At 40.5% G+C, this 25,594-nt stretch overlaps 1 protein-coding gene across 2 annotated transcripts in view; it reads right to left on the reverse strand.

The window, feature by feature from the left end:
• GRIK2 (glutamate ionotropic receptor kainate type subunit 2) overlaps window positions 1-25,594 on the reverse strand; it is a 926,084-nt gene that overhangs the window by 574,514 nt on the left and 325,976 nt on the right. The window contains exons 1-2 of one of the 2 annotated variants that reach the window (XM_074368583.1): window positions 7,015-7,152; window positions 1,421-1,828 (exon numbers count right to left, since the gene is read on the reverse strand). In XM_074368583.1, the coding sequence (XP_074224684.1) occupies window positions 1,421-1,535 (115 nt within the window). In that variant the 5' untranslated portion in view covers window positions 1,536-1,828; window positions 7,015-7,152. Of the gene's footprint in view, window positions 1-1,420; window positions 1,829-7,014; window positions 7,153-25,594 lie in introns of those variants that run through there. The other variant, XM_074368582.1, reaches the window with a different exon arrangement.

A 25,594-nucleotide genomic window follows, 5' to 3' on the forward strand; every position in this document is an offset into this window, starting at 1 on the left:
CCAGTCTTCTGGACTCCAAGTGTCTATATGTTGGTGGGGGAGGATGGTAGGGTTCCCTTTTTCAGTATGTGAAAGCATTTCTACCCTGGTTCCACAAAGCCTGAGAAAGATGATAAATTTTGTAATTATAGAAAAAGCACATGGGAAAAGGAAAGAGAAAAGATGCTGTTGACATAATGGGAAGTGCAGGCAATCACTCTTCGATTTAAATTTGACTGAGTGACTTAATGTATCTGCTTTTATCTCAAAGACACATACTCAGGATTATATGCTTTCCTGCACTCTTTGGTCTAAATCCACTTGAACTGTCAAAGGAGGCACCCACAGTGGGAGCATTTACCCCCGTTGGCTCTCTCCTCTCTGGCTCTTATCTACTTAAGGGAACTTTCCCTGACTAGTTCTACTGAAACTCCATTGGCCATCCAGAGCGGCTGAGCCTAGCCCCCACGCTTCATTTCCTCCAAGCAAATCTTATGTCCAGCGTTTCCGCCGAGTCTCACGTTCAGATTTTCCTTCGCGCTCTAAGGAAACTTGATTCCTTGGGAAAGAAATAGATTCCCCTAATATATAACTGTCACCTCATTTTTAAAAAATCATGCTATAAGTGAAATAAAAATGCAGGGAGACTTTGATACACAGCCTCCCTCCACCCCAATCACCACTGTTCATCATTTATTAGTCCAGGATGCCGAGTGAGAAAGCTGTGGGAGGAGGACTCACGAGTTAAAAACAAACAAAAACCCTTCCTTAGGATGCAATTTCATTTCAGTTAAGCAGCAGCCTCCCCTTGCTAAGTAGAGCCTTCAACGTTACAACATTTATAAAAGCTCCGCGTACCTGTAAGGGCACCAGGGATTGGGAAAGTGGTGGTATTAATCGAAAAGGCTCTTTGGTGACAAAAGAGATCAAAAGGGTTAGTGCCTTTCACTTGCGTACCTGTCCAGGTCCCAGGCGGAAGCGGACGGACGCCAACTTCCCAAAGAGTTACTAGATATTAACTCATCGGCTGGGCAGCCCGAGATGCGCGTAGCCCCGGCGCACACGTTCGTGGGGAAGGAGCAGCCGGCGAGCCCGGAAGGCTCCCGGGGAGATAGGCAGGCGCAGCGGCGGTGGCCGTACCCCAGCGTCATTACCGTCTCCGTGACTGGCTACCGTGGGGAGGTAACGCAGCGACCACTACTACACACTAACACCCACTTCATCCTCCCGCGGCTAATTTTTATTTTATTTTTAAATAAAAGGGGAAAAAGAAATGAAATGAAAAACGCAAGTGGGTTCTTTAAAAGACCGGGAGGCGGCGGAGCAGTGAACAGGTCGAAACGCACAGAGCCCACCCGCCTGGCAGAGCGAAGCCGCCTGTTTATATCCCGGCTGCCTTTGAGCCGGATACCAGGCGATGGAGAGGAATGGGGAATCTTACCAAATCTTAATACATGTGTGGTTCCTTGAGAATATCCAATCCACAGTAAACAGAGCAGGAGTTTAATGGTGCGCCTGAAGACTGGATTACTTAGAATCGGGGAAATAATCTTCATGGTGTTTCTGTGTCCACACGCGCGGCACCCACTTCCCCGATCTAGCGTTAGGCTCCCGGTTCGGGTAGGAATGAGGATGCGTCGAGTGGTGGCCGCAGACGAGATCACGGCATGGTCACAGAGAGAGGAAGGAGTCTCCGCTTCCCAAACCCATTAGCAATCGCTGCATGTTCTTCACTCACTGCGCCAAGGAGCAACCTTCCACTGCAAGGGATGGTGGGACATCCATGTTAGTCGGGGAGCATCCGGGAGAAATCCAGCACGCACACCCACAATGTCCGGGCAGCGCGAGCCTGGGGAAGCAAAGGAGGAGGAAAATCAATAGGAAATCCAGCCTTGGCAACGGCCGAGGCGACGGTATCGAGCCACAGTCCCAGCACAAAAGGCTCTTTGCTCGCAAAGGTTTTGCCAGGCCCTATTCTACTGCACTGCTGCACAGCTTCTGACGTGAAGCCAAGATTAAGTGAGAAAAATTGAGATAGCTGCTTGCCTCTTAAGGCTCCCTGCCAGTGAGCTTCCCAATATCTATTATGCAACCGATCTGATCGCCCACCTTGAGTTGCAAGAAAGAAGTCGGATTTATTTACGTGGAAAAAAAAAGTGCTTTTATTTTCAGTAAGAGTCTTTACCAAGATAGGGACTGATGTATGCAAGCGGACTTCCTATATCGACTGATGAATTTTAATAAATGACAAGATAAGTCAAAGTCACTTTGCCTAGGAATTGTAAAAAAGGAAGTGGTCTCTAAGACGGAGGAATTTACTGCGAATGTAACTTGCTTTTAGGCTGAAAGAGGGTCTTATTTATACTTTAAAAAATTTGCACAGAAATTAATATAGATTAAGGTGCAATTGGAGAGGTGACTTTAAAAACTTGAGTGGGACATTCCTTGATTACTACTCAGCAATAAAAATAGATTTCTGCAAGTGGCCCTTTAGGGGAAAAAAATCTTGAATTAAAATGAAGGAATCATATTTTCCCACACATTTTTAGCTTATCTAAAATAATTGTGCATATATTAAATGACAATGATGTTTGGATTGGCGCAGCAAAGGCTTCAATAATTTATGCCCAAATTTCTTCTCACTTTGGTTTTCTGAATATCTTTTTCTCGAAAAGATAAAATATAGGATCATACCTTGAGCAACACTGTCACAGTTTTGTCTAAAAACACCTTTTATTTTCTAGTGTTCTGATCAGAATATTCAGAGTCCCCAGACAGTGACTGTCTTGGCTTTCAGAAGTAGCAATTTGTTCAAGAAAAAAAGTACAGAAATATGTTTTCTTTTAAAATAAAAATATACTTTATTGTTGAAATAGGTAATATTCCGTGTCCTCCATGCATATAGATAAAAATATCTGATCCTAATATTTTACATTAGTAAGTGAAACCAAGATGGATAGTGATATATTACTATATATTAATATTTTTAAATGATCAAGAAGAACAAAAGGCAAATTGCTGAACTTGTATCTTAAAATTAATCTCTTTTTCATAACCAACTAACAGAGCATAGGGTAAACCTTTGGAAAAATTGTAAGATCATATCATATTTGAAAACTATCAAAATTTTAAAGGAGTAATACAGGTACTACTTCTTCCAGACAGTAAGAAAACAATGTAATGTTTTCATCCCAACATAGTGATTTTTTAAAATCTATTTTTTCTGGAGATATTAAAAAAATGCTGATTTGAAAATAAACCTTTATTTTGCAAAGGCATTAAGTGGGCGTTGGTTTTTTTTAAGATGGATGCATAACTGCAGTGTCAAAAATAAGTATCATGAATGGCTAGTTCTGCAGTGTAGCAGGCAATTCAATCAAGTAATTTGACTATTTGAGCACTTTAAAAGGAACACCTTGTGCTAAAACTAAGGGTATCTAGCGACTCCTTCAGTCCATGTTTGAAATATCTCTTGTAAAACATGTACAGCCCAACATGTTCTGTCTTGGATTTGCTGTCTCATTTATTCCATTCTATTTGTTCTTTTTTCTTTTTGATCCTAGCAGAGATAATAATGACTGCTAGGACAACAATAAATATTCTTACTTCTTTTATGTGTCAATATAATTGATACCTACTACCTGAAAACAGCAGGTTCTGTTGTCTATTCAAATCAAAATACTGCACTTTTGCAGTGTAGTTGGCATTTGATGGAACCTGAGAAAACAAAATGTACCATAACTACTTGTTCATGTATTCTGTTAAAATAATTGCATTAGACATTATGGCTGTAACTTTTCTACTTAAAACTAGCATTCTAAACTATTTAGTTTTCGTGGGATTCTTTAGTGGATGTCTAGTTGAAAAGTGAAAGATGAGCATCCAGATTCATGAAGTTCTTGCACAGTAAATTAAACAGTAAAAAGTCTATCACAATTTTTCTTACTATTTATTGGTCCCCAAAGAACCAATTTTGCACATACGCTAAATTAGGCAACTAATCTGAAAGGCTTCAACACCACAGATAGCAACTCCACCTGTCCAACAGAACTTCTGCAAGACAGGAGACGACCTTTCTTCAGTACCGCGGACAGCGCTCCAGACATTGATTTATTCTGGAGCAGTACACTGAAAGTAGTACATTGAAAGTAGTACATTGAATGGGTAATGTGCCATTTGAAGTGACAATGTGCATATTTCTACTACACAGATTCTGAGAGTTTGAATTACTACATTGTTCACATTGGCGAGAGGGCTATTTTGTCAACTGTGTTGTGCGTTTATTTCAGTGTGACTTAACTGGGATTGCTTGGCATACCCAGGATGTGCTAATAGCCATTCCTTTCCAGGGCATACTACTACAAAAGCCATTTACATTACCTGTGAGTTCCCTCATGAGCACTAAACTACTTGTTTCTCAGTACAAAAAATTGCCTGAAAGACCACCAAGAATTCAGAATACTGAATAATGCTGTCAATGTTCAGTGGCTAAAGACATTTCTAAAATGTACAATTAGTTATTGCTCTAGCATCCTCCACCTCCAGATTTCCATCTGTTACAATGATAATCAGATTAATTCTCATTCTTTCTCATTACACATCACTCACTCCCAGGGCAAAAACAACAACAACAACAACAACAAAATCCCCAAATTACCTCCCCACTACTAGAACAAAATGATTTGGTGGTGTAGAAGATGCCTTATAGTAAGGCAATTTTGAAGTTATTACAAGTTTCTCCACAATACTGATACCATACATCATAGTTCTGGGGCTATATAAAGAATTGATAGTCATTATGTAGTATTCACTGACCAGATTTAACTCTTATAAATTTGTAATTTGTTCCTTTCTCAAAGAGAAAAAAAAACACTATTTGGTGTCAGGCAATCATATATATTTAGTAATAGTGAGATTTACACATCTTATTCCATGATTTCATTTACTTTTGCTTTTTATCCTCATTTTAACCATATGGCAATCTTTATTTCTAGGAGCCAAAGCTCTGTAGGTTCCAAGGTCAAAGCACAGATGACAAACTGGGAATGCACACATATATGCACACACACAGAGGAGCTGTGTCTAAAAGTATGCCTCAAAAAAAAAAAACCCACATAGAAGGCTAACATAAAGAGAAAGCAAGCCTATGAAAAATTAGCAAAGAACAAAATGCATTTCATGTTCATGCAAAGCTTGTTCCAACAACAACAACAAAAATCCATTAGCTGCATCTTTCACTCTATTTTTATATTTACTGACACTAATGACCTCTTATTCTTGGGCACTATTACTTGAGAAGCAATTTTAGTTTTCTATTCTCCTACTGAAAATGAATCTTATTCTAGTTAGCTGCCACCTGCTGGGGCATGTACAAATGTGTAATAATCCTTATAGCACAATGTTTAAAAAGACAATGCCTATACCTTTGGCAAGAAACAGCAAATACATATACCAGGACAATCTGAATTTCAAAGGTGCTTCACAGGTTCCCCCATGGCATATCTATATTTAAGTTTTTCACATGGAATTCTTTCTAAGAATTCCACTTGACTTGTCACCAAAGTCCTGTTGTTAGGTGACATTTGAGAAACCTCATCTTGTAGTTACTAGTTACACCTGACCTATTCTTCCATGTATGTGGCCTGTTGTATTGCAGCTAAACTAAAATAAACAGCCTGTTCATCCATGGCATTAGAGGTGCCAGAGAATAATGTCAGAACTGATAGTTAAAACCACACTGTTGCATATTTGCACTTCACTCCTCCTAACTCTGAATGCTATGCTATGCAATCCCTTGTGATCCTGAACACATATCAGCTGTTCCACCAAAATTCTGCTCCATTGATGATTAATGACATTTAGAGTTTTAATTAATTTTTAGATGCAAAAAGGAGTGTATCTTGATTAAGAAATTGAATTGGAATAGATTTACATGATCTGAAACCTTTTCCCCCCCTTAATTTCAGAGCTATGCAGACTTCAATGGGTTTGAATAGAAGAAAACAAACAGGTAAGACTTCTAGCATCACTTATTTCTCTAACACCTTCCTTCTGTGTGTTTCGTTTTGTTTGCTTAACTAATAAGTTCCTAGGGCCCCGGATGTTGCCTTGGTGGTTACAGGAATGATTTCTATAAAAAGTTACAAGGTAATGAACTTAAGACAAACCAAGATTGAGATATCATTGCCTATCTTCCAGCAACTAAACTACAAACTAATAGTCAAATGAATCAATATCTCTTGTGAAATTAAAATAATCATTAATCCATAAAGTAATCTCTGATGCATAATACAGTATGAAGATGAAAAAATGATAGAAGGCAATCTCTGCGTTACCAAAAGGATAGCAGTAGTAAGTTTTCTAATATCCCCTAGTCCCTAAATTGGAAATCATTTTCTAAGGGGTCCCAGCTAAGTCCGGTTATTTAGTAAAGAACTCCCTGAGGGTAAAAGTATCAGGGGATTAGAGTCATTAAAAGTTTTTGATGTTTATGATCCACCCTGGTGGCACTACTCCCCTTACCCAAATGGGACGCCCTCTGAGTTTTTTCAGAGGCTCTCCAATACTGGCGCGGGTTAAAACCAACGTCTGTACTTCCTCAGCGCGGAACTAAGGAGGAGGGTTAATGGAAGGATGGGCGGATGGAAGGAAGGCTGGGGAGTTTGTCAGACCCGCAGGCAGACGCAGCTTCTTGCCATCTGTCTCTCTTCGCCTCGCGTGAGTCCTAGTAGCTGAGGCCACTTTCCGACACGTCCACTTATTAAATTATTTTATGTGGAGAACGCGAGCGCCTGCAGCCAACCGAGACAGTTGCATCCTTGACGGGAATTGGCTGAGGCGAGCGGGACAAAGCCACTCGCAGCGAATCGGTCCAGCAGGTGCCCCGAGCGCACCAGGCTCCGCCGCGCTGCTGTCCGCCTTCTTCCCCTCCAGGCAGAAAATGCCCCTCGCCCACCCCGGGTCCCTCCTGTCCTCGTGGGAATAGACACCTCAGGCGGCAGCCCGCAGCGAAGCCCACCAGAGGGGAGTCCTTACCTTTCGCTGGGGGTGAGTGGGTGGGGGGGAGGGGTGGTCCTCGGGGAGGAGCAGCGGGAGGAGGTCGGGCGGGAAGTCCCCGGCTCCCGGACAGAGCAGCGCAGCCGCGGGCGCCCAGCAAGAGTGACGGCGGCAGGGAGACGGAGACCGCGGAGCCGCGGCGGCGGCTGAGACAGACACGCCTCCTGGCGGGGGTTCCTCGCGTCTTGCTTTAAAGGCGCCGCGCTCTTTTCCCTGCGGCCCCTGCACGCTCCCGGCCGCTGCCGCCACCAGGGCGCAGCGCTCGCCCCTGGACCGCACAGGAGCGAAAGTGTGAAAATTCCGGGCGCCCACACAGACCTGGACGTTATGAATTCCCTGACTTGGACATAGTCCCCAGCGTACACCCTTCTCTGGAATGGGGGAACTGGGAATGTGATGCTCAGTTAAGGAATGATGCAAATCGCCAAAGAATTTGCCTGGCCCTGGGTGGTGACAATGCGTATAAAGAGCCCGAGCACGTTTGGTTCTGGGTGGTGGCTTTTATACCTCTCTGAAACCATAGCAACGAAACTTCTCTGCTGCCAGGATTTGAGGAACAGCTGGTAGTCTCCAAAGTGGCCCTCTTAGTCCAACTACTGCCATTTCCCTTTGAGGTCTGCGGGAAAGATCTTGACCTGCACCTCATCCCCACCTCCACCTCCAGGCTACCCTACCAATGCGCTTCCCGCTTGCTGCCTGTACCCCCTTAGACGCCAGGAGTCACGGCGCTTCTCTCTCTGCCTCCGTTTCTAAAAACAGAAAGGGACTCTCCGGATTGTCGGGCGCTGGAGGCAGGAGGGTCGGTGGACAGTCTGCGGCCTGTCTGGCGCCTTAATGGCAGACGTCTTCTTTCCCCCCAGGTCCCTGAATTCTCAACCCGAACAGATCGCAGAAAGGAGTTGAGATCTGCTGGGCGCCGAACCAGAGGTCGCAGACTCAAAGGCTGGAGAAAGAAGCCTGTGGAGCCAGCCATGGTGACCGCCCGTCTAAATTCTGTAGAAGACTTCTTAATAGGCCCGAGTTGGGGAAGTTCCGGAGTCTTCCCGCAGCTCGACTTTCAGGGAGGGGCCGCCGGCGGCGAGCATACCAGGCTCCCCCTGCTTCTCAGTGGAAACAATTAGCTTCTGCAAACAATCCCCGATTTCCGCTCCTCTGGGTCACACATGTCAACAGTTATTCACTACCGCTGCTATTTTATCCTCGGCCCTACAATATTAACTAGAGCAGAGACTGCAAGTTGCCCCCAGAGGAAGTTGGCGAGTAGCGAGCGATTCATTGGGAGGTTAAGTGAGGCTGAGTGGGAACAGGCCGGACGCGCTGGGCCGGGAGACAATCCTCAAACGGGCTGTGTAAGGAAGGGGCCAGGTGAGATCCTGTGGCTTTACTGAGTCCTCGAGCTGCCCTCATCCCTGGGGACACTAAATTCTCTAATTCCGAGGACCCGGAAGTAGAGAGATTCTGCGCCCCTAGGGACCAGTTGTCTTCGCTGGAGACAATCGTTTCTCCTTTTGTTGCTTCGTTCCCTGCAGTCCTCGTAGAGTTAAGCCCTTGCCCGCGCCCAACGCAGCGTTGCCACCCTCCACACCCCGGGGCTAGCGCCTGGCTCAGCCCAGCCCTGAAACACTCAGAAACTCAGCCCTGACAAACCCTACCCAGCTCTCAAGCAAAACACCGGTCTACCCGCTCCGTCACCACTCTCGGCTTCCGTGCTCCCTTCATGCCTATTGCGCCTGCCCAGGTCGGGGCGACTTGGTTTTAAGGAGGTTAAGGAGAGATGAGTTAGTGGCAGTGCAAAGTTCGTTAGTCATTTAAAGATCCCGGGGGTGGCAGGGAGGTTCCCGTAATTAAGTCAACAGCGGCCTTGTTGTACCGAGTAAATAAATAGTCAATGACTCCATTGTGCCTCGTGGAGCGGGCAGCACAGACGCGTGACCGGCTCTGGGCGCCTGGGCTCCAGCTGCTGTGACCTGCAGCCTAATGGGCCCTCGAGGCACAGCCGAGTTTGGGCCAGGCCCGGAAAAAATACCCCATTCACTCCCTTTCCCCCACAGGAGTAATGAAGACAAATTGTCTACTGGCCAAAGCCATTCTGCTTGTGGTCATACAACTGGCCTCCTCAGTTCCAGGGAGGGAGGAGCAAAACGCTGGACACAGAGTAGATTCTGGTACAAATCCCTGGGTGAAGGCATCCAGCTTTATTTTTTGTGACTGTGAGAGTGTAGAACAGGGAGTGTGTCTCATTTGACTTTGTGAGCAGCATAGCGTTTGGAACACGGTAGGTGCTGAATGAAAGACGGCATCACTGGGCTCAACCTTCCACCTTCCTCCCTGTGGTCCCCAGGACCGCAATGTATCTGGGGAAGGAGAGGCTTCCAACAACTTCTCTAAGTGCTATGTGTGTTCTTAGAACCTAGTCATGAATTTCTTTTCCAGAGCAAACAGGACACACTTATAAAGACAGAAATAACAGGCACTAGCAAGAGCATGGAGTGAGGGGGAGAGAGCTGGGAGAAGAGTGGAATAAATCAAAATTATGCATGTTGTGACAAATTCATATCCTAAGTAAACAAATGTTATATGGAGTCTAATGAGAAAAGCAGACTAACAAGGGAGCATTAGTCTATACACACCCATTTAAATCTTCAAAATAAAATTCTCCAACACTGCAATTATCTTTTCCATAATTTATTTTAGGATATATGAGGTTAAATTTTAAGGAATCAGACTCCCCAAGTCTCTTTGGAGGAAGCAGTGAATCTTTTGCTTCTCCATTCCTAGTCATCTTTAAGACCTAATCCTCCATCTTTGAGATCACTGGATCCCTCAGCTTCAGTCTTATGCAGGAACCACCCCTCTAAGTCTCTTTCTTCCCTCTCAAAGTGCTCTTAGAACATTAGCAGGTCGGGATGCTGACTCCTGAGGACCCAGCAGGGACCAGTGTGAATTCCCAAGTTTACTACCAGGTTTTGTTTGTTGATTTCTTTGCTTTGATCTGCTTTGTTTGAATTGAATGTATTCATTCAATTGGAAGATACTATTTTGGATCATCTAGTCCAATGCTTTCATTTTACAAGTGATACAAACCAAAGTGAGAAAAGACTTAGGAACTGGCAGAACTGAGACTGCCTTCTAGCTGTGCAGAGCAACATCAGGCTGTCTCCTGTCATCCTCTTTCAAAACTTAGAATCATATGAAGTTAGGACTAAAAGAGACTTCAAGGATTTCTCCATTTCAAGGCCACAGACCTTTCTCTCTCTCATGTGAATAAAAAAATGTACACGTGTAGGAGATGCACACAGCATCCGAAGCCCACTGTGGACTGATAAGGTCCCTCCACCCCAGGCTAAGTACCACCAACCTAGTCCAACAACATCACTTTACAGATGATGAAATATAAACAGAGACTCTTACTCAGAGTCACATAGTGTGTTAAGGTCAGTTCCAGGACTGGACACCTGGTGTCCTGATTCCCACAAATTTTTATTCCCTCAAGTCTTTTTAGCTGTAATTAGACAAAAATTACCCTGAGGGGTTAGTAACTTATAATCTGTTGGAATTTTCTCTCAGAATAGTTGATATCTTCCCTTGAGGGGTGGGATCTATTATTCATTTCTGCAATCTCTCAATCTGTTTATTAAGTAGCTACTATCTGTCAGTCACTGCCCTATTGCTAGCAAAACAGCAGTGAAGAAACTAAACAGAACCTCTGCCCTCACTGAGCTTTCAGTTTAGTGTCAGGGGGACAGACAATAAACAATTACACAAACAAATATATAATATGTCAGATAGCAGGGAGTACTGTAGAGAAAATAATGCAGTATGAGCAGAATAGGGTCTGTTGGGAGGACGGGGTCGAAGGTGTTATTTTATATAGGGTGGTCAAGGAAGGTGTCCCTGATTAGTTGACATTTGAGTAGAATTCTGAAGGCAGTAAGGGCGAGATGCATGAGCATTATTTTGAAGAAGGTTTTGGGCCAAGGTAACAGCAAGTGTAAAAGTCCTGTGGTTGGAACAAGTAAAAGTCCTTAAAGAAGAGCAAAGAAGCCAATTCCCAGAGAAGAAACAGAAGATCAGTAAAAAATCTGGTCAAAGAGTAGCAAACGGAGTTTTGGATTTTTCTCTGAAGGCAACTCAGAAGCCATAGACGGGTTTTGACCAGAGGTGAGGTACGATCTGACACAAAGTGAAAGGACAATTTTGGCTGCTCTACTAAGGTAGACTAGGCTTAATTAAGATGAGGGTGGAAGCAAGGCAAACAGTTAGGAAGCCACTATAATGATCCAGATAACAGTGGGCTGTGGACAAGACCAGGAGAGTGGCATGCAGATGGTAAAGAGTGGTCAGATTCTAGATCTAGTTTAAATAAAGTTGAGAAAATTTGATGATGGATCGAATGAGGAATGACTCAAAAGATTTTTGGCCTGAGTAATAAGGGATTAGAGTTGTTATTTTTTGAGACGAAGATTATAGGAGAATCAGGTTTGTAGGATACTGGATGAATAATGAGTGAGAATTTTGACATATTGGGTGTCCCACATGCATTAAACATCCAGGGGGAGATACCAAATAGACAGTTGTATACAATAGGTCTGGAGTTCGGAGGAGAGGTATATATGTGTGGGTCATCAGCTCTTTGAGTTATGAGACAAATGAGAAAATCTAGGGGGGAAATGTAAACAGAGAAGTGACAAGTTCTCAAGATCAAGCACTAAGACATTCCAAAGTGTAGACACTGAGGAGAGAAGAAGGAAACAGCAAAGGAGATAGAAAAGTAGCAGCCACTGAGACAGAAGGAGAAATAAGGGTTTTCCAGAAGCCTAGTGAACCAAGTGTTTTGCAAAAGGTGTGAGTTTTCAGCTGTGCTAAATGCTGCTTATAGGTCAGATGAGTGGGCACTAAGAATTGGCCATTTGATTAAATGATGTGGAAGCCACTGGTGACCTTGATAAGGGCAGTTTTGGAGTAGTGATAGGGATTAAAGCATGTCTAATGTAAGTTCAAGAGAGAATAGGAGGAGAGAAATTGAAGATGAAGAATAATTCTTTTTTTCTAAATAATTTTGCTCTTAAGTGGAGAGAAGCATTGGCAGTGGGATAAACTGATGTTGAAGAAGAGATGGATGAATGTCCTTAACTAGTCAATGGAGGCTGGGATCCAGTACACAGGAAAGAAACCAGCCTTCAGTAGAAGGGTCAGTTAACCCAAGCAATAGGAGGGGAGGCAGAATATATAGTACAGATGTAAATTGCTTGGTACGTGTGGTGCTGAGAATCGACTTTTCTTATATGAGCTCCAAAGCCCCATGCTGGGACACCTTCCATGACATTCTCTGATTTCCACTATCTTAACTCCCATGCAGATGCCTGCTTGCTTGGTCCCGCTTAATAGGTTAAGCACTAAATTTTTCAAGAGGAGAAGGGAAAGGAAGAGGTAAAGTGAAAGAGGATGTGAGGTCCTCTTGTTATTCTTTGCATTTTCTTCATGAAATAAGAATTTAACAAACCTAATATGAGGCTCTTGAATGGGAGAGGATATATTAGATGTTTAAGGAGAATAGAAAAAGTGTGAAATTTTTATTTAGAGAATAGCAGAGTGAAAAGATAATGAAATGCAGTCGGATACTTGGCCAACACTCAGGGCCACTGAAGTTCAGGGTCAAGAATCTAATCAGTAGGCATGGTTGTGTACTTTTCTTTAGTCATGTTTAGTGCGCAAGTAAAGGTCTCGAGTAGGTGAAGAGTTGCACTTGAGCAGGGTTTACGTTTTGCCAGGCAAGTGTGACGAAGAGATGGGGGACAAGGAAGTCAATTGTAGACGCAAGGTCATGCTTATATTAATAGACCCTGGGATCCATGCTGGTTGAAGAGTAAACAGAGGACACAAAGAAGCAAGGACGGATGGAGAAAAGCTGATAGTATCAGCAGGGTCACCCATTGGTAAAAGTTTTGATATAGCTGGAGTAACCGAGAAAGTGAGTGAGTTGGAAAGGTACAAGGTAATGGTTTGAGCATTATCAGTGAAAGTTAAATTTAGCGTTATAAAGATTAATCTAAATAGGGAGAAAAGGCAGTTGGGGTTAAGCCTAAGTATGCCTTGGTCTCTAAGGCATACTGTGGTGCTAAGGTTGTGTTATTGGTGGGATGTATGGATGAGGTTGTTCTGGAACCCTGTTTTTACTTCTGCTTATGAATGTGTGGGTAAGAGAAGGTCATTATTGCCAGACCTCAGAACTCTCAAGGCTTTTACCTGATAATTTTCCTAGAGAAGATGTCCATCCATCCCCAAGGGAGGAAGGGGTGCCAGAGAGATCTGAGCACTGCCTCCAATGCACTTTATCCATCTCACCAGGCACGGGAGACATACAATTGATGCTCTTAGTCCTGGATAAGACCATATCCAGACTCAACAAGTCTATGAGCCCTCCAGATCACCTGAATGATTAAATCATTTGCTTCTATAGTCAGTTCATTGCTTCATGTGTAAACCTTTTTCCAATCAGCATATTGTATATTTATTGCATCCCATCTTTCTTGGTGTCAAAATTTGCTCAGTCATTTCACTTTTGCCTGGACTCCTGAAATAGTACCAAGACCAAGGTAGTCCTCAAGTACTCTAGCTGGATGACTTACAGACCTTCGAGCATTCCAGAGACTCTCACTCACCCTTCCTACTAACACAAATTTTAGATTCTTGAGGATACTTTGAACTGTACGCCCTCACCCACCTCACCACTGCTGCCTCCTCCCCCACCAGTCTCTAAATGTCCAAGTCTTATTTCAACCCCTAGCTAATTATTTATTTTTAAGCAAGTATTTATTGAATGCCTATTGTGTTTTAGGGAAAGGAAGACAAAACAATGAGGGGAGATGTAGGCAATATACTTCGTAAGATATTTCTAAAGACACATGGTAACTTCTGTTAGCAAGACCATGGTATTCCTTCTCCTCCTTTTGTAGAAAGCACTGATATCGAAGTAGGAGTGTATTGGCACACAAGCGGCATCTGTCTGTTAGAGAAGCACTGTACTAGAAAATATTTCTTACTAGACTCCCCATCCCACCTGCAATAATGGAGGAAAGAAGCCATGCAAAGGCAATGAAGATCCTTAGGAATATGGACAAGTGGAGAGGGATTCCCACTCCAGCTGAGCTAAGGCATTCAGGGACAGAAGTACGTGTCCTCAAAGCACAGGGTCTAATGGGTCATGAGGAAACTTCTGAACACAAATCTTCAGGACAATTCTTCACCAACCCTTAATTTCTACTCTTTCTTGGAAGCTTACTACAAGGTTTCAGGGGAAGAAAACTATTATTTATACAAGCCCCACTGTATTCTCAAACACTTTCACTTAAAATATCACACATAACGTTTTGAACATTCTTATCAAATGTATAATTACTATTTTAAGGATGAAGAAACTAAAACACAGAGAGGCATATAACTTGCCTATGGACACACAGCTAGCAAAGGCAAAACTGGGATCCCAAACTTTGTGGTTTATTGTTCTTGCTGATACAGAGGAGGCAGGCAGAATAAAGTAGTATCTGCCCCAGCTCTCTGTCTTTTATCTCAGGGATTTAACATGTTACTAAGCTGTGAGGGATAAAGCCCAACAGCTTAGGTTGAGAGTATAGAGAGCTGGAGACCATGGAGCAACTCAAGATTGAACAGATTTGCTCCCTAAGCAACCCCCTGAGAAAAGGATTTGTCTGGAGCCAGAAATCAGAAGCAGCTGTCTCTCAGAGGGGAAGCCAGCTTAAAAGCAAGCAGAGGGCTCTTCTTCTCAGCCTTTGCTAGAGTCCAAGGAAAACCCCAAAACTTGATCTGATCCTTAAGAGTGTTCTTGACAGAAACTAAAGTATATTCTTTGCCAAGAGCATGATTCTTACAACTAAGAACTAAAGATTAAAAAAAAAAAAAAACTTCTAGTAATAACTGTTTGTACATAACAATACCTTCCTAGTCGTTCCTTCTACGAGAGAATCTGTACCTGCCAGCTATTATACTATCTGACTACATAGCTGTCCAGTGCTCTCCAAGAACATTGTGCTCCTGGGTTGCTCCAACAATACGGTAGAGTTCACTTGTAAATGTCACAGGATTCAAGGAAACTTTGTAAACCCGTTCAGGATGTCAAATAGGGCTTTGTATTTAATTTTCATTCAGGACTGAAACATTCTGATTGATTCACTTCATCATAAAAGAAGTTGTTGGATACAGAATTAAGATTTTTTTTTCTTTAATGGGCCCTGCCTGAAGTGGTTAGCCATGCTACAGAAAGCTGTTAGAGAGGAACTGACCAGGGTGCCAATAGATTTTTCCTTCTCCACTTTAATGTAGTGATGCTAATTAGCAGTTTTTGAAACTCTTATTGCAGGTGAGCCCAGCTTCAAGGGCTGACATTCATTAAGGATGTGGGCACCGCCGACCTCCTACCTTTCACATTCCTCCCGACCGAAGGATCACACAGACTGCGGGATCAGGGCTGCCATGGGCTTGTTTGGACGTGCACTGTTGGAGAGCACACAACAGAGGTAAGAGAATTCAGTTACGGTTTTTAATTCTGTAAATTAATGGATGAGGCAACAAGTTTAAAATGAAAAGAAAATGAACAGAGAGGAAGCTTGAATCAAAATGTAGGTCCACACCCTGTATACAAATGGAGAGTGTAAGAACTGGAAAATAAACTTCTATTTTGCAATTTGTTGTACCAACAAACTTTTAATAGATAACTGTTTCAATCTACTTCCAGATCGGTGCCCCTTTATAAACACGTGGAATTTCAGTACTAAGTGATGAACACCAGCAATGCATCACTCAACTGTGTCAATATTTTATGTAGTTGATCCTGTGAAAATCAGAAGAAGATTTAGCCTTCTCTGTGGACTGTTGGGACTAAGGGTCTGTTGACCACATTTCCACTTCACAAACAGAGCTACCCAACCAAGACTTGTTTACAAACTGGAATGTGGTCAAACACACTGTCCCTGATATTTTGTTTGCTCTTCCAGGCTGACAAATGGATGACTTGAGAGTTATTTCTACAGTACTAGATACATACCTAATGAGGAAAACAGAAGAAAAGACTGTAATAGGGAAACATCTCTGATGATATCTGAGAATCAGAAATTGCTATTTGGGGGGACAGATCAGAAGAAATGTAGTAATTTCTATAACATTTTCTAATAATCATTAAGTTTAAAGCAAGACATTGGTTTCATATTTATATGTACTTGGCTGTATTTGTAACACTTCAATAAGGGACTTAGGAATCAAGATCCAAATGTCAGAAGCCAGAATCATTGAAAATGGTCTCAGCTATAAGGGAGGAGAATCTAGGATTTGCACATATTTTTCATCTATTTCTCCTCATTCTATATTTATAACCACCACCAAAGAGAGTCAAGGGATATATTCTCCTCACCTTATAAATGAGAAGTAAAAGGTTCAGAACAATTTTATGCAGAGCAAAAACAACAATGAATTAGGAGTTCCATCAACTGAACCTCTATTTAAATATAACGTCTTTGGTAATTCAGTTAATTCCTGTATGCTTTTGTTTTCTCATTTGTAAACTCTGAAGCAGGCATTTATTTTGAAATCTATGAGGTCCTTGAAAGTTACAAAAAAAAAAGTTTCTTGACAGACCCAGGATCATATTACAGTCACTGGTGGAACAGGAGTAGTACTCAGGCCTCCAGAGTTGGACCATCATCCAGATGATGAAACATTTCTGAAATCAAAAGCTGAGCTGGAAAAATATATAGTTCTTTGCTCTGATCTTTCATTCAAAGTCACCAGAAACACGAAAAACTTACAATATAATTTGAAGACAAATATTTCTATAAAAAAGAGATAAATTTTATTCACTTAGCAAAAGTCACTGAAAACACTCATTTAATAATTCTTGGCTAAAGTTAATGTGTGCAGGAAGTGATACTACAATAATCCTAATAAACCTCACCCTGATTAAACTCACTCAGTATTTGGATCCAAGTAATAAACACTTCTAGAGAAAATTATAGAACTGAGATATATTGGGTTGAATAATATTTCCCCCAAATTCATGTCTACTTAGAACCTGTGAATGTGACCTTATTTGGAAAGAGTCTTTGTAGGTGTAATCAAGTTATGATGAGGTCACATTGGATTAGGGTGGGCTTTAAATCCAATAAGACTGGTGTCCCTATGAGAAGATGGAAATTTGGATACAGACAAACACAGAGAAATACCCCATGAAGATGGAGGCACAAATGGGATGGATACATCTACAAACCAAAGAACACCAAGGACTGCCAGCAGCTACCAGAAGCCAGGGGACAATTTCTCCCTCAGTGCTCCCAAAAGGAATCAAACCTGCCAAAACTTCCATTTTGGACTTCTGCCCTCCAGCTGTGAGAGAATAAATTTCTGCTGTTTTCAGCCAGCCTCACTGTGGTACTTTGTCACAGCAGCCGTAGGAAACTCATACATGAACAGTTTGGCTAAATGTAATATTAATAAGTACACATTTCAATCGAACTCTCAACACTACCCAGGAAGTTTGCTCTCCCATTCTTCTATAAAGCCATTTTACATCTCCTTTATTTTCCTCCAAACCCTTGTCTCAGCTTAAAACATGCTTCATTCCTATTCAAGACAAAAGAAGCCATTAGATAGGAAAGCTTTCATCACCCATCAGCAAGTGCACTCCCCTGTGGCCACCTTTTCCCCATATCACTACACATCCTTGATCTTCCAAAAGATAGTATGAACCTACTTTTTTGTTTCAAAGGTCATTCTATTACTTGTGCCCTGGATTCCACACTCTCCTACATCCTCAAGCATTTTGATCCTACGGGTTAGCAACTCTTTCTTAAGAAAGAGAGAAAAGAGGGAAGGAAGGAAGGAAGGGAGGGAGGAAGAAAAAAAGAAAGAAGAGGGAGTAGGGGAGGAAGAAAGAAAGAACTTCCCACCTCTCTTCAGCTATAGTCCCATTTCTTTGCTCATCTTCAAAGCAAAAGTTCTTGAGCCATCTGACCTTGTTTCTGTCTCCCTACATCACCTGTCTGATGCACTCCGTTTGGTCATCTGTCCCTTCCATTCTACTGCAAATGCTCTTGCCAAGATTACCAACCTGCTGCATATTGTTCAATCCTGTGTTCCTGTTTCTCTCTCTCCCTTCCTGATTTCTCAAGAGCATTTCACACTTGTAGACTAACATCACTTTCTTGAAATGCTTTTATTATTGTTGTTGTTGCTGTTATTATTTTAATATTTGTTGTACCACATTTTTCTGCCTTTCCTTTTCAGTCTCCTATGGGCTCTTCCTTATCTTGATGATGTCTAAATGTCAGAGTGATCTAGTTTTAGACCTTCTCTTATATCTCCAAGTGAATTAATCCAGTGTCATGCTTTTAAACACCATCTATATAGTAAAGGCCTAAAATGTCTTATCTTCAATTCTTACTTCTCTCATAAGTTGTAGAGTCTTACACTGAATTCCATTTGAAAGTCTAATAGGACCAAGTCCCAATGAGAGCTCTAAGTCTACCTAAACTGTTTTACTTTCAGTCCACCCCATAAATCATGAAGAGCAGTAACATCTACTCCATTGTTCCAGTCAAAACTCTGTCACTCATGATTCTCCTCCTTCTCTCAGCACAATTTCCACAGCAAATTAATCATCAAGTCCTGTTAGCTCTGTTAGCTCCTGTTAGCTCTCCTGCCAAAATAGATCCCAAATCTGCCCATCAACCTATATCTACTGCCATGACTTTGACCCAAGCCACCACCATCTCATCCAGTCCACTGCAACAACAGATTAAACTGTATCCTTGCTTTATGCTCTGGCCCCAGCAATCCGTTCTTCACACAGCATCAGTGTGATCTCATGTGGTTTGCCCCTTCTTAAAATTCTCTGATACCTGTTCCATTCAATGAATTTTTGTCATACTCAACTCCTTACCATGTTCCTACGAAGCCTACTTATGTCTCTAATTTGATTTCCTACCAAGTTCACCCTCTCTTGCATGGTTCAGTAACAGTATTTTTTTCCTTTTCCCTGAACACACTATGCTTCTTTTGGCCTCATGGCCTTAGCACTCATTTGCTCACTATGTCACACTTCCTATGTCCCCTGCTGGAGTCCTCTTGCCCTAGATCTTCATGTGGTTGAAATAGTCTCATCTTTAAGATCTTAGTTCAACTGTCACCTTCTCCAAGATAGTGTCCCTGGCTATCCAGCCCCACCCACTACCCTCCAACACGTTATCCTGTTTTCATCTTAGCACTTATCACTATCTGCTTTGCTAGAGTATAAGCCCCTTAAGAGTGAGGACCCTGATTTATTTCTTTATCACTCTATGCCAGGGCCTAGCACAGCACAGGTAGACAACAAATATTTATTGATGAAGCCTTATTATCCCACAAGCATTATGCACAATGTAACTAATTACAAAGGTTTTATAATTTCTAACCTGTAAAGTACCACATTGTATAATGTTTACCATATATTTTTGCCCATGCCTAATTTCTAGTTAAAATATTACAAAAATTATTTCTCCAAATTTATAAACTTTAAAACTGCCTTTTTTCCCCCCAGAGACAGAGTTTGATAATTAGACACAAGGAATAAAGTGATCACTGCAGATGACCAATGTATAAGGAAGCCTCTGTTTTGTTAGTGATTGGACAATTCCAGAAGATAGCAATTCCATCTGATTGGGCTCAGAAGGGCCAGGGCTTTTAGTGCACACACCAGCAGGGCGTTGGCCCCTTTGCTGTCACTAAGACAAAATTATTAGAATATCTCTTATATTCTAATTATTTCTTCTCTTTCCCAAGATTACTCATTTGTCACCATTTAAGGTTCCGGCAGGTAATCCATATTCAATATTCTCCTATAAAGTGTGATGATGAATTTATAGTGTTACTTTTTTTTTGGTCCTTATACTTCTTTTAAGATTGAAGAAATAACAGGTCTCTATTGAATAAATTATATTCAAACAACTCATTAGGTGTTTTGCATATTTATCTCACTACATCTTCCTAAAACAATCCTTCAAGGAAGGTATGGAGACTGACACTGAAGGGTCTTCAGATCCTCAGCCTAGATGTGACTGTTAAGCATAGCTCTGCTTCCTTCTAAAGTTCATACTCTTTTTACTCTACTCCCTAGAAGTGACTCTAATAACAAAGAAATACCACTTTTTAAATTAAATGTATTAGAATAGATAGGAGGCCTTCTCCTGGCCGTGTTTACTTTGACAATATGCTTGGTTTAACATCCATACCATCAAGGAATCTTCAAAATAGTGTTCCCTATTTTCTATAAAAGTGGTTTTATTCCAGAAGGACAGCTCTGAAACAGTTTGAAAGTAAACTAATTTTCAGGGCTTTATCTTAGCATATTGTTGAAATGTCTTGTTTATGTGTCAGTTTTGTTATATTGTTTCATACAGAAAACAAACAAAAAAAAGTTTTTTTTTCCTGGTTGAAATATCTTTTAAAGAGAAAAGAATCCTAACTTTCAGCTCCACTGACCCTATGTAAACTCTTCAAGTTCAAAACTGATTTCAAGTTTGGCACTTTCTATTGCCTGCAATAGAAAGGTGAGGGAAATCTAAGATTAGACCTTCAAGTGTGGGAAAGAGAGATATAATGGATAGGAAATGGGAGATGTATGCCCCAGCTCACACTTCTACTGCAAAATGAGAACCACCACTTTGGATTAAGATATTTTTAAAAACTGCAGAACACTGAAGAAGAAAAAATTCTAAGACTGTGATGAAAGTCCTCTTGTATATTAAATATATTAATTTATATACATCTCGTATACTCCTTAATGCAGAACTGGAACACATAATCTGAATATAAAACAAAACAATTAAAATCAGAACTTTCCACACAAATGTAAAGTTATGTTTATAGAAGAATGCACAGTGTTTCTTAATTTAAAAAACAAGAATATTTCATAGTGTGGGTACTTGTTACAAGTACATAATAATTTCTGCATCTACTTCTTAGCCTTCTCTATCTCCTTTCAGAGTACACAGACATACAGTAATTTTTCTCTTTGTCGAAGAAAGGACTACAGTTTATAAAGCTGCCCACTGAGTGTTTCGGAGCCATAGCCAAAAGCTATTTCAAAATGAGGACCGGTTTCTTTTCTCCCTGGGGACAGACAGCATGATGCTTCCTCAGCCCTGCATTCTAAGCCTTTTCTCCTTCAGATCTTGTTCACTCCTAGGCGTAAAAAGACATTCTTCCGCTATTAAGACGCTGACAGTAATCAAGGTGGGAGTAAGTCCATTTTTCATTCATTTCATGTTAAATTAAATCATCTGTAGTTCTGTAACAATGAATTTGGCCATACACTTAAAGAGAAACAAGAGATTTCAACCACTCTATTGGAAAAGAAACAACTACCAAATCGTCTTCAGATATGGGTCAAGAACAGGTCACTGTGAGTATAGCTGAACATAATTATGACATACATTCATAATTCCTGGTATTGTCTCCATTTGTCAAAGAGTGTGCAAGGAGGATGCTTTAAGATACCAGTGGTTACAACCACCTCATCTGCCTGACCCATCACTTTGTTTTCTCAAGCCTGGCTTCCCCTCCATAGTATCTGCATCTGCTAGAGTAAAACAACAACGCTTTTTGTTACTGTTGCAGAATTTTACCAATGTAGTGCTTTTTTCATATTTTCATAGAGCTTGAACAACCTGCAGATGAATTCTCACATCCCTTCAGACTTCCCATGTGGATTCAAACACAATATGCAATTATGTCATTTCTATCAGTATAGAGAAACCAAGAAAGGTTAATGTTCCACTCTTTTAATGGAGTTCTTTCTGCATCATACCATTTTATTTCTCTGCAAGAAAAAAAAATGCAGTTATGGATGGTAATAAAAGAACTGAACCAAATAGGCCTGGATCGTGTTAGTGATACTGAGCCAAGCCTTGTCTCTTGGATTATTCCTAACTTGCTACAATACAAGCACCCATGAAGCTACCAACATTCTTCTTCACTGTTTGGATTTTCAACCTGTTTAACTTCCCCAGGGTGGGAGGAGGAGAGGAAGAAGGGAAAGCAATACATTTTGCATGCAAATCATTTGCTTTATAAAGAACAGCAGTGTTAATTAATAAGTTTCAAAAATTCTTAATATTAATCATATTTTGAAACAGAATTAACACAAAAATATTTTAATAAGTTACCTTAACTACTATTTTAGTGTTTTTGTTTGTTAGTTGGGGCAGGGGGTGTGTGAACTTTTTATTGGATTCATGTGGCCATTGCAGATTTCTCTCCTCAGGACCAAGATTCCAGTTTGCTGCTTAGAACAGACTTAAGTTTTGCCAAAAGCAAATGCATAAACATTTCTATAGCATTACTGGTGTTCCCTGCCTGTCAACTGCCATACCAGGGCTCTGGCAAGGATAAGACTTCACATAAAAGAGAGCCAAGCAAACCTGTGGGTTGAGCAGAAGCCAGGGACTTACACAAGGACAGCTGCCAATGAGATAACAAACTATGTAGCAGGAAGGAACATGCATCTGAGATGAGAGGTGAATGAGAGTAAAAGGAGGAGGGCTGACAGAACCCATGCTCTGAGGATTAAGATCTTATCAGCAAAGATGTTGACTCAGATACATAAAGAGAGAACACTTGGGACCATATCTAGGTAACAAAAGACTTGAAGTCAAGGATAGGAATCCAGACAAAGATGGTACCAACATTCAGTACAATCAAGAAATGAACTATCTAAACATGAAAAGATGTGAAAGAGTGGTCATTATTTTGAAATGTACAGAAACATCAAATCACTATGTTGTGTAATAGGAACTAACATAGTGTTGCAGGTCAATTATACTTCAAAAACAAACAAACTCACAGAAAAAGATCAGATCTGTGAGGTAGAGGGGAGGGGAGGGGGAATTGGAGTTTGTCAAAAGTATAAACTTCCAGATATAAGATAAATAAGTACTGTGGATATAATGTACAACATGATAAATATAATTAACATTGCTGTATGTTATACATATAAGTTGTCAAGAGTAAATACTGAGTTCTCATCACAAGGAAAATTTTTTTTCTATTTTTAAAAATTTTATACCTATATGAAACGATGGATGTTCAACTAAACTGGTGGTAAACGTTGCATGATGTATGTAAGTCAAATCATTGTACTGTATACCTTATACTTATACAGAGCTGTATATCAATTATATCTCAATAAAACTGAAATTTAAAAAGGGCACCATTGAGAAAGTAAAAAGATAACTCAGAGAATGTGAGAAAACACTTGTAAACCATATATTTGATAAGGGACTTATATCCAGGACATATAAAAAACTAACAACACAACAACAAAATGACAAATAACCCAATTAAAAGTGGGCAAATGATTTCAATGGACATTTGTCCAAAGAAGATATTCAAATAGCCGGTAAGCATGAAAATATGCTCAACATTAGTTATTTGGGAAATGCAAACCAAAACCACAATGAGACACCACTTCACACTCACTATAATGGCTAGAATCCAAAAGTCAGATATTAACAAGTACTGGTGAGGATGTGGAGAAACTGGAGCGTATATATTGCTGGTGTAAATGTAAAATCCTGCAGCTGCTTTAGAAAACAGTTTAATTCCTCAAAGATTAAATTCAGAGTTACCATATGACCCAGCAATTTTACTCCCAAATAAATATCCCAAGAGAATTAAAAACACCTTCACACAACAACTTGTACACAAATGTTCACAGCAGTCTTGTTCATAATAGCCAAAACCAGAAACAACTCAAATGCCCATCAACTGACAAATGGATAAACAAACATGGTATATGTACATTAGAATGTTATTCAGACGTAACAAGGAAGGAAGCTCTGATACATATTACAATATGGATGAACCACGCAAACACTATGCTAAGAGACAGAAGTCAGCCACAAAAGGTCACATATTGTATGATTTCCTTTGTATGAAATATCCAGAATAGGCAAAACCATAGAGAAAGAAAGTGGATTAGTGGTTTCTAGGCGATGCGGGGAAGGGGAATGGGGAGTAACTGCTAATGAGTACTGGTTTCTTTTGGGATGATGTAAATGTTCTGGGACTAGATAGTGAGGACTGATGCACAATCTTGTGAATACAATGAAGAAATGTTTTAAAAGGGTAAGCTTTATCATATGTGAATTAAATTTCAACAAAGCTGTTTTATTCATCAAAAATGGATTAAAGACCTAAATGGAAGATGGAAGATCTGAAACCATAAAATTCCTAGAAAAGAACATAGGCACAACATTCTTTGACATAAGTAATAGAAATTTTTTTTTGGATCTGCTTCTTAAGGCAAAAAAAAAAAAAAAAAAAAAAGCAAAAAACCCACAAATGGGACCTAATCAAACTTAAAAGCTTTTGCACAGCAAAGGAAATCATCAACAAAATGAAAAGACAACCTACAGAATGGGAGAAAATATTTACAAATGATATGACCAACAAAGGGTTAATATCCAAAATATATACACAGTTCATACAACTCAATATCAAAAAAAAAAAAACCTAATCAGAAGTGGGCAGAAGACCTGAATAGACATTTTTTCCAAAGAAGACATACAGATGGCTGCCAGGCACATGAAAAAATGCTCAACATCACTAATTACCAGAGAAATGCAAATTGAAACAATAGTGAGATGTTACTTCACATGTGTCAGAATGGCCATCATCAAAAAGTCTGCAAATAACATATGTTGGTGAGGCTGTGAAGAAAAAGGAACCCATATACACCATTGGTGGGAATGTAAATTGGTGCAGCCACTGTTAAAAACAGTATGAAGGTTCCTCAGAAAACTAAAAGTAAAACTACCACATGATCTGGCAATTCCAATCCTGGGTATATATATCCAGAAAAAAACAAAAATACTAATTTGAAAAGATACATGCATCCCAGTGTTCATAGCAGCACTATTTACAATTGCCAGACATAGACACTGATTCGTCAGTGCCCATCAACAGACGAATGAATAAAGATGTGATATATGTGTGTGTGTTTGTGTGTGTGTGTATAAAAAATGGAATACTTTTATATATTTTATATATAAAAATATATATATTTTATATATGTAAAAAAATATATATATATATATAAAATGGAATACTACCAAGACATAAAAGACAATGAAATGCTGTCACTGGCACCAATGTGGATGGACCTAGAGAATATTATGCTTAGTGAGATAAGTCAGACAGAAAAAGACAAATACAGTATGATATCACTTATATATGGAATCTAAAAAATAATGCAAATGAATGTATATGCAAAACAAAAACAGACTCAGAGGTATAGATAAAGAAAACAAACTTGTGGTAACCAAGGGGAAAGGGTAAGGCAAGAAGGACAAGTTAGGGGTATGGAATTAATAGATACAAACTACTATGTATAAAGTTGATAAACAACAAGGAAATATTGTACAGCACAGGGAATTATAGCTTTTATCTTCTAATAACTTATAATGGAGTATAATCTGCAAAAATACTGAAACACTATGCTGCATACCTGAAACTA

The sequence above is a fragment of the Camelus bactrianus genome, chromosome 8, assembly GCF_048773025.1.
Source record: "Camelus bactrianus isolate YW-2024 breed Bactrian camel chromosome 8, ASM4877302v1, whole genome shotgun sequence".
Lineage (NCBI taxonomy): Eukaryota > Metazoa > Chordata > Mammalia > Artiodactyla > Camelidae > Camelus > Camelus bactrianus.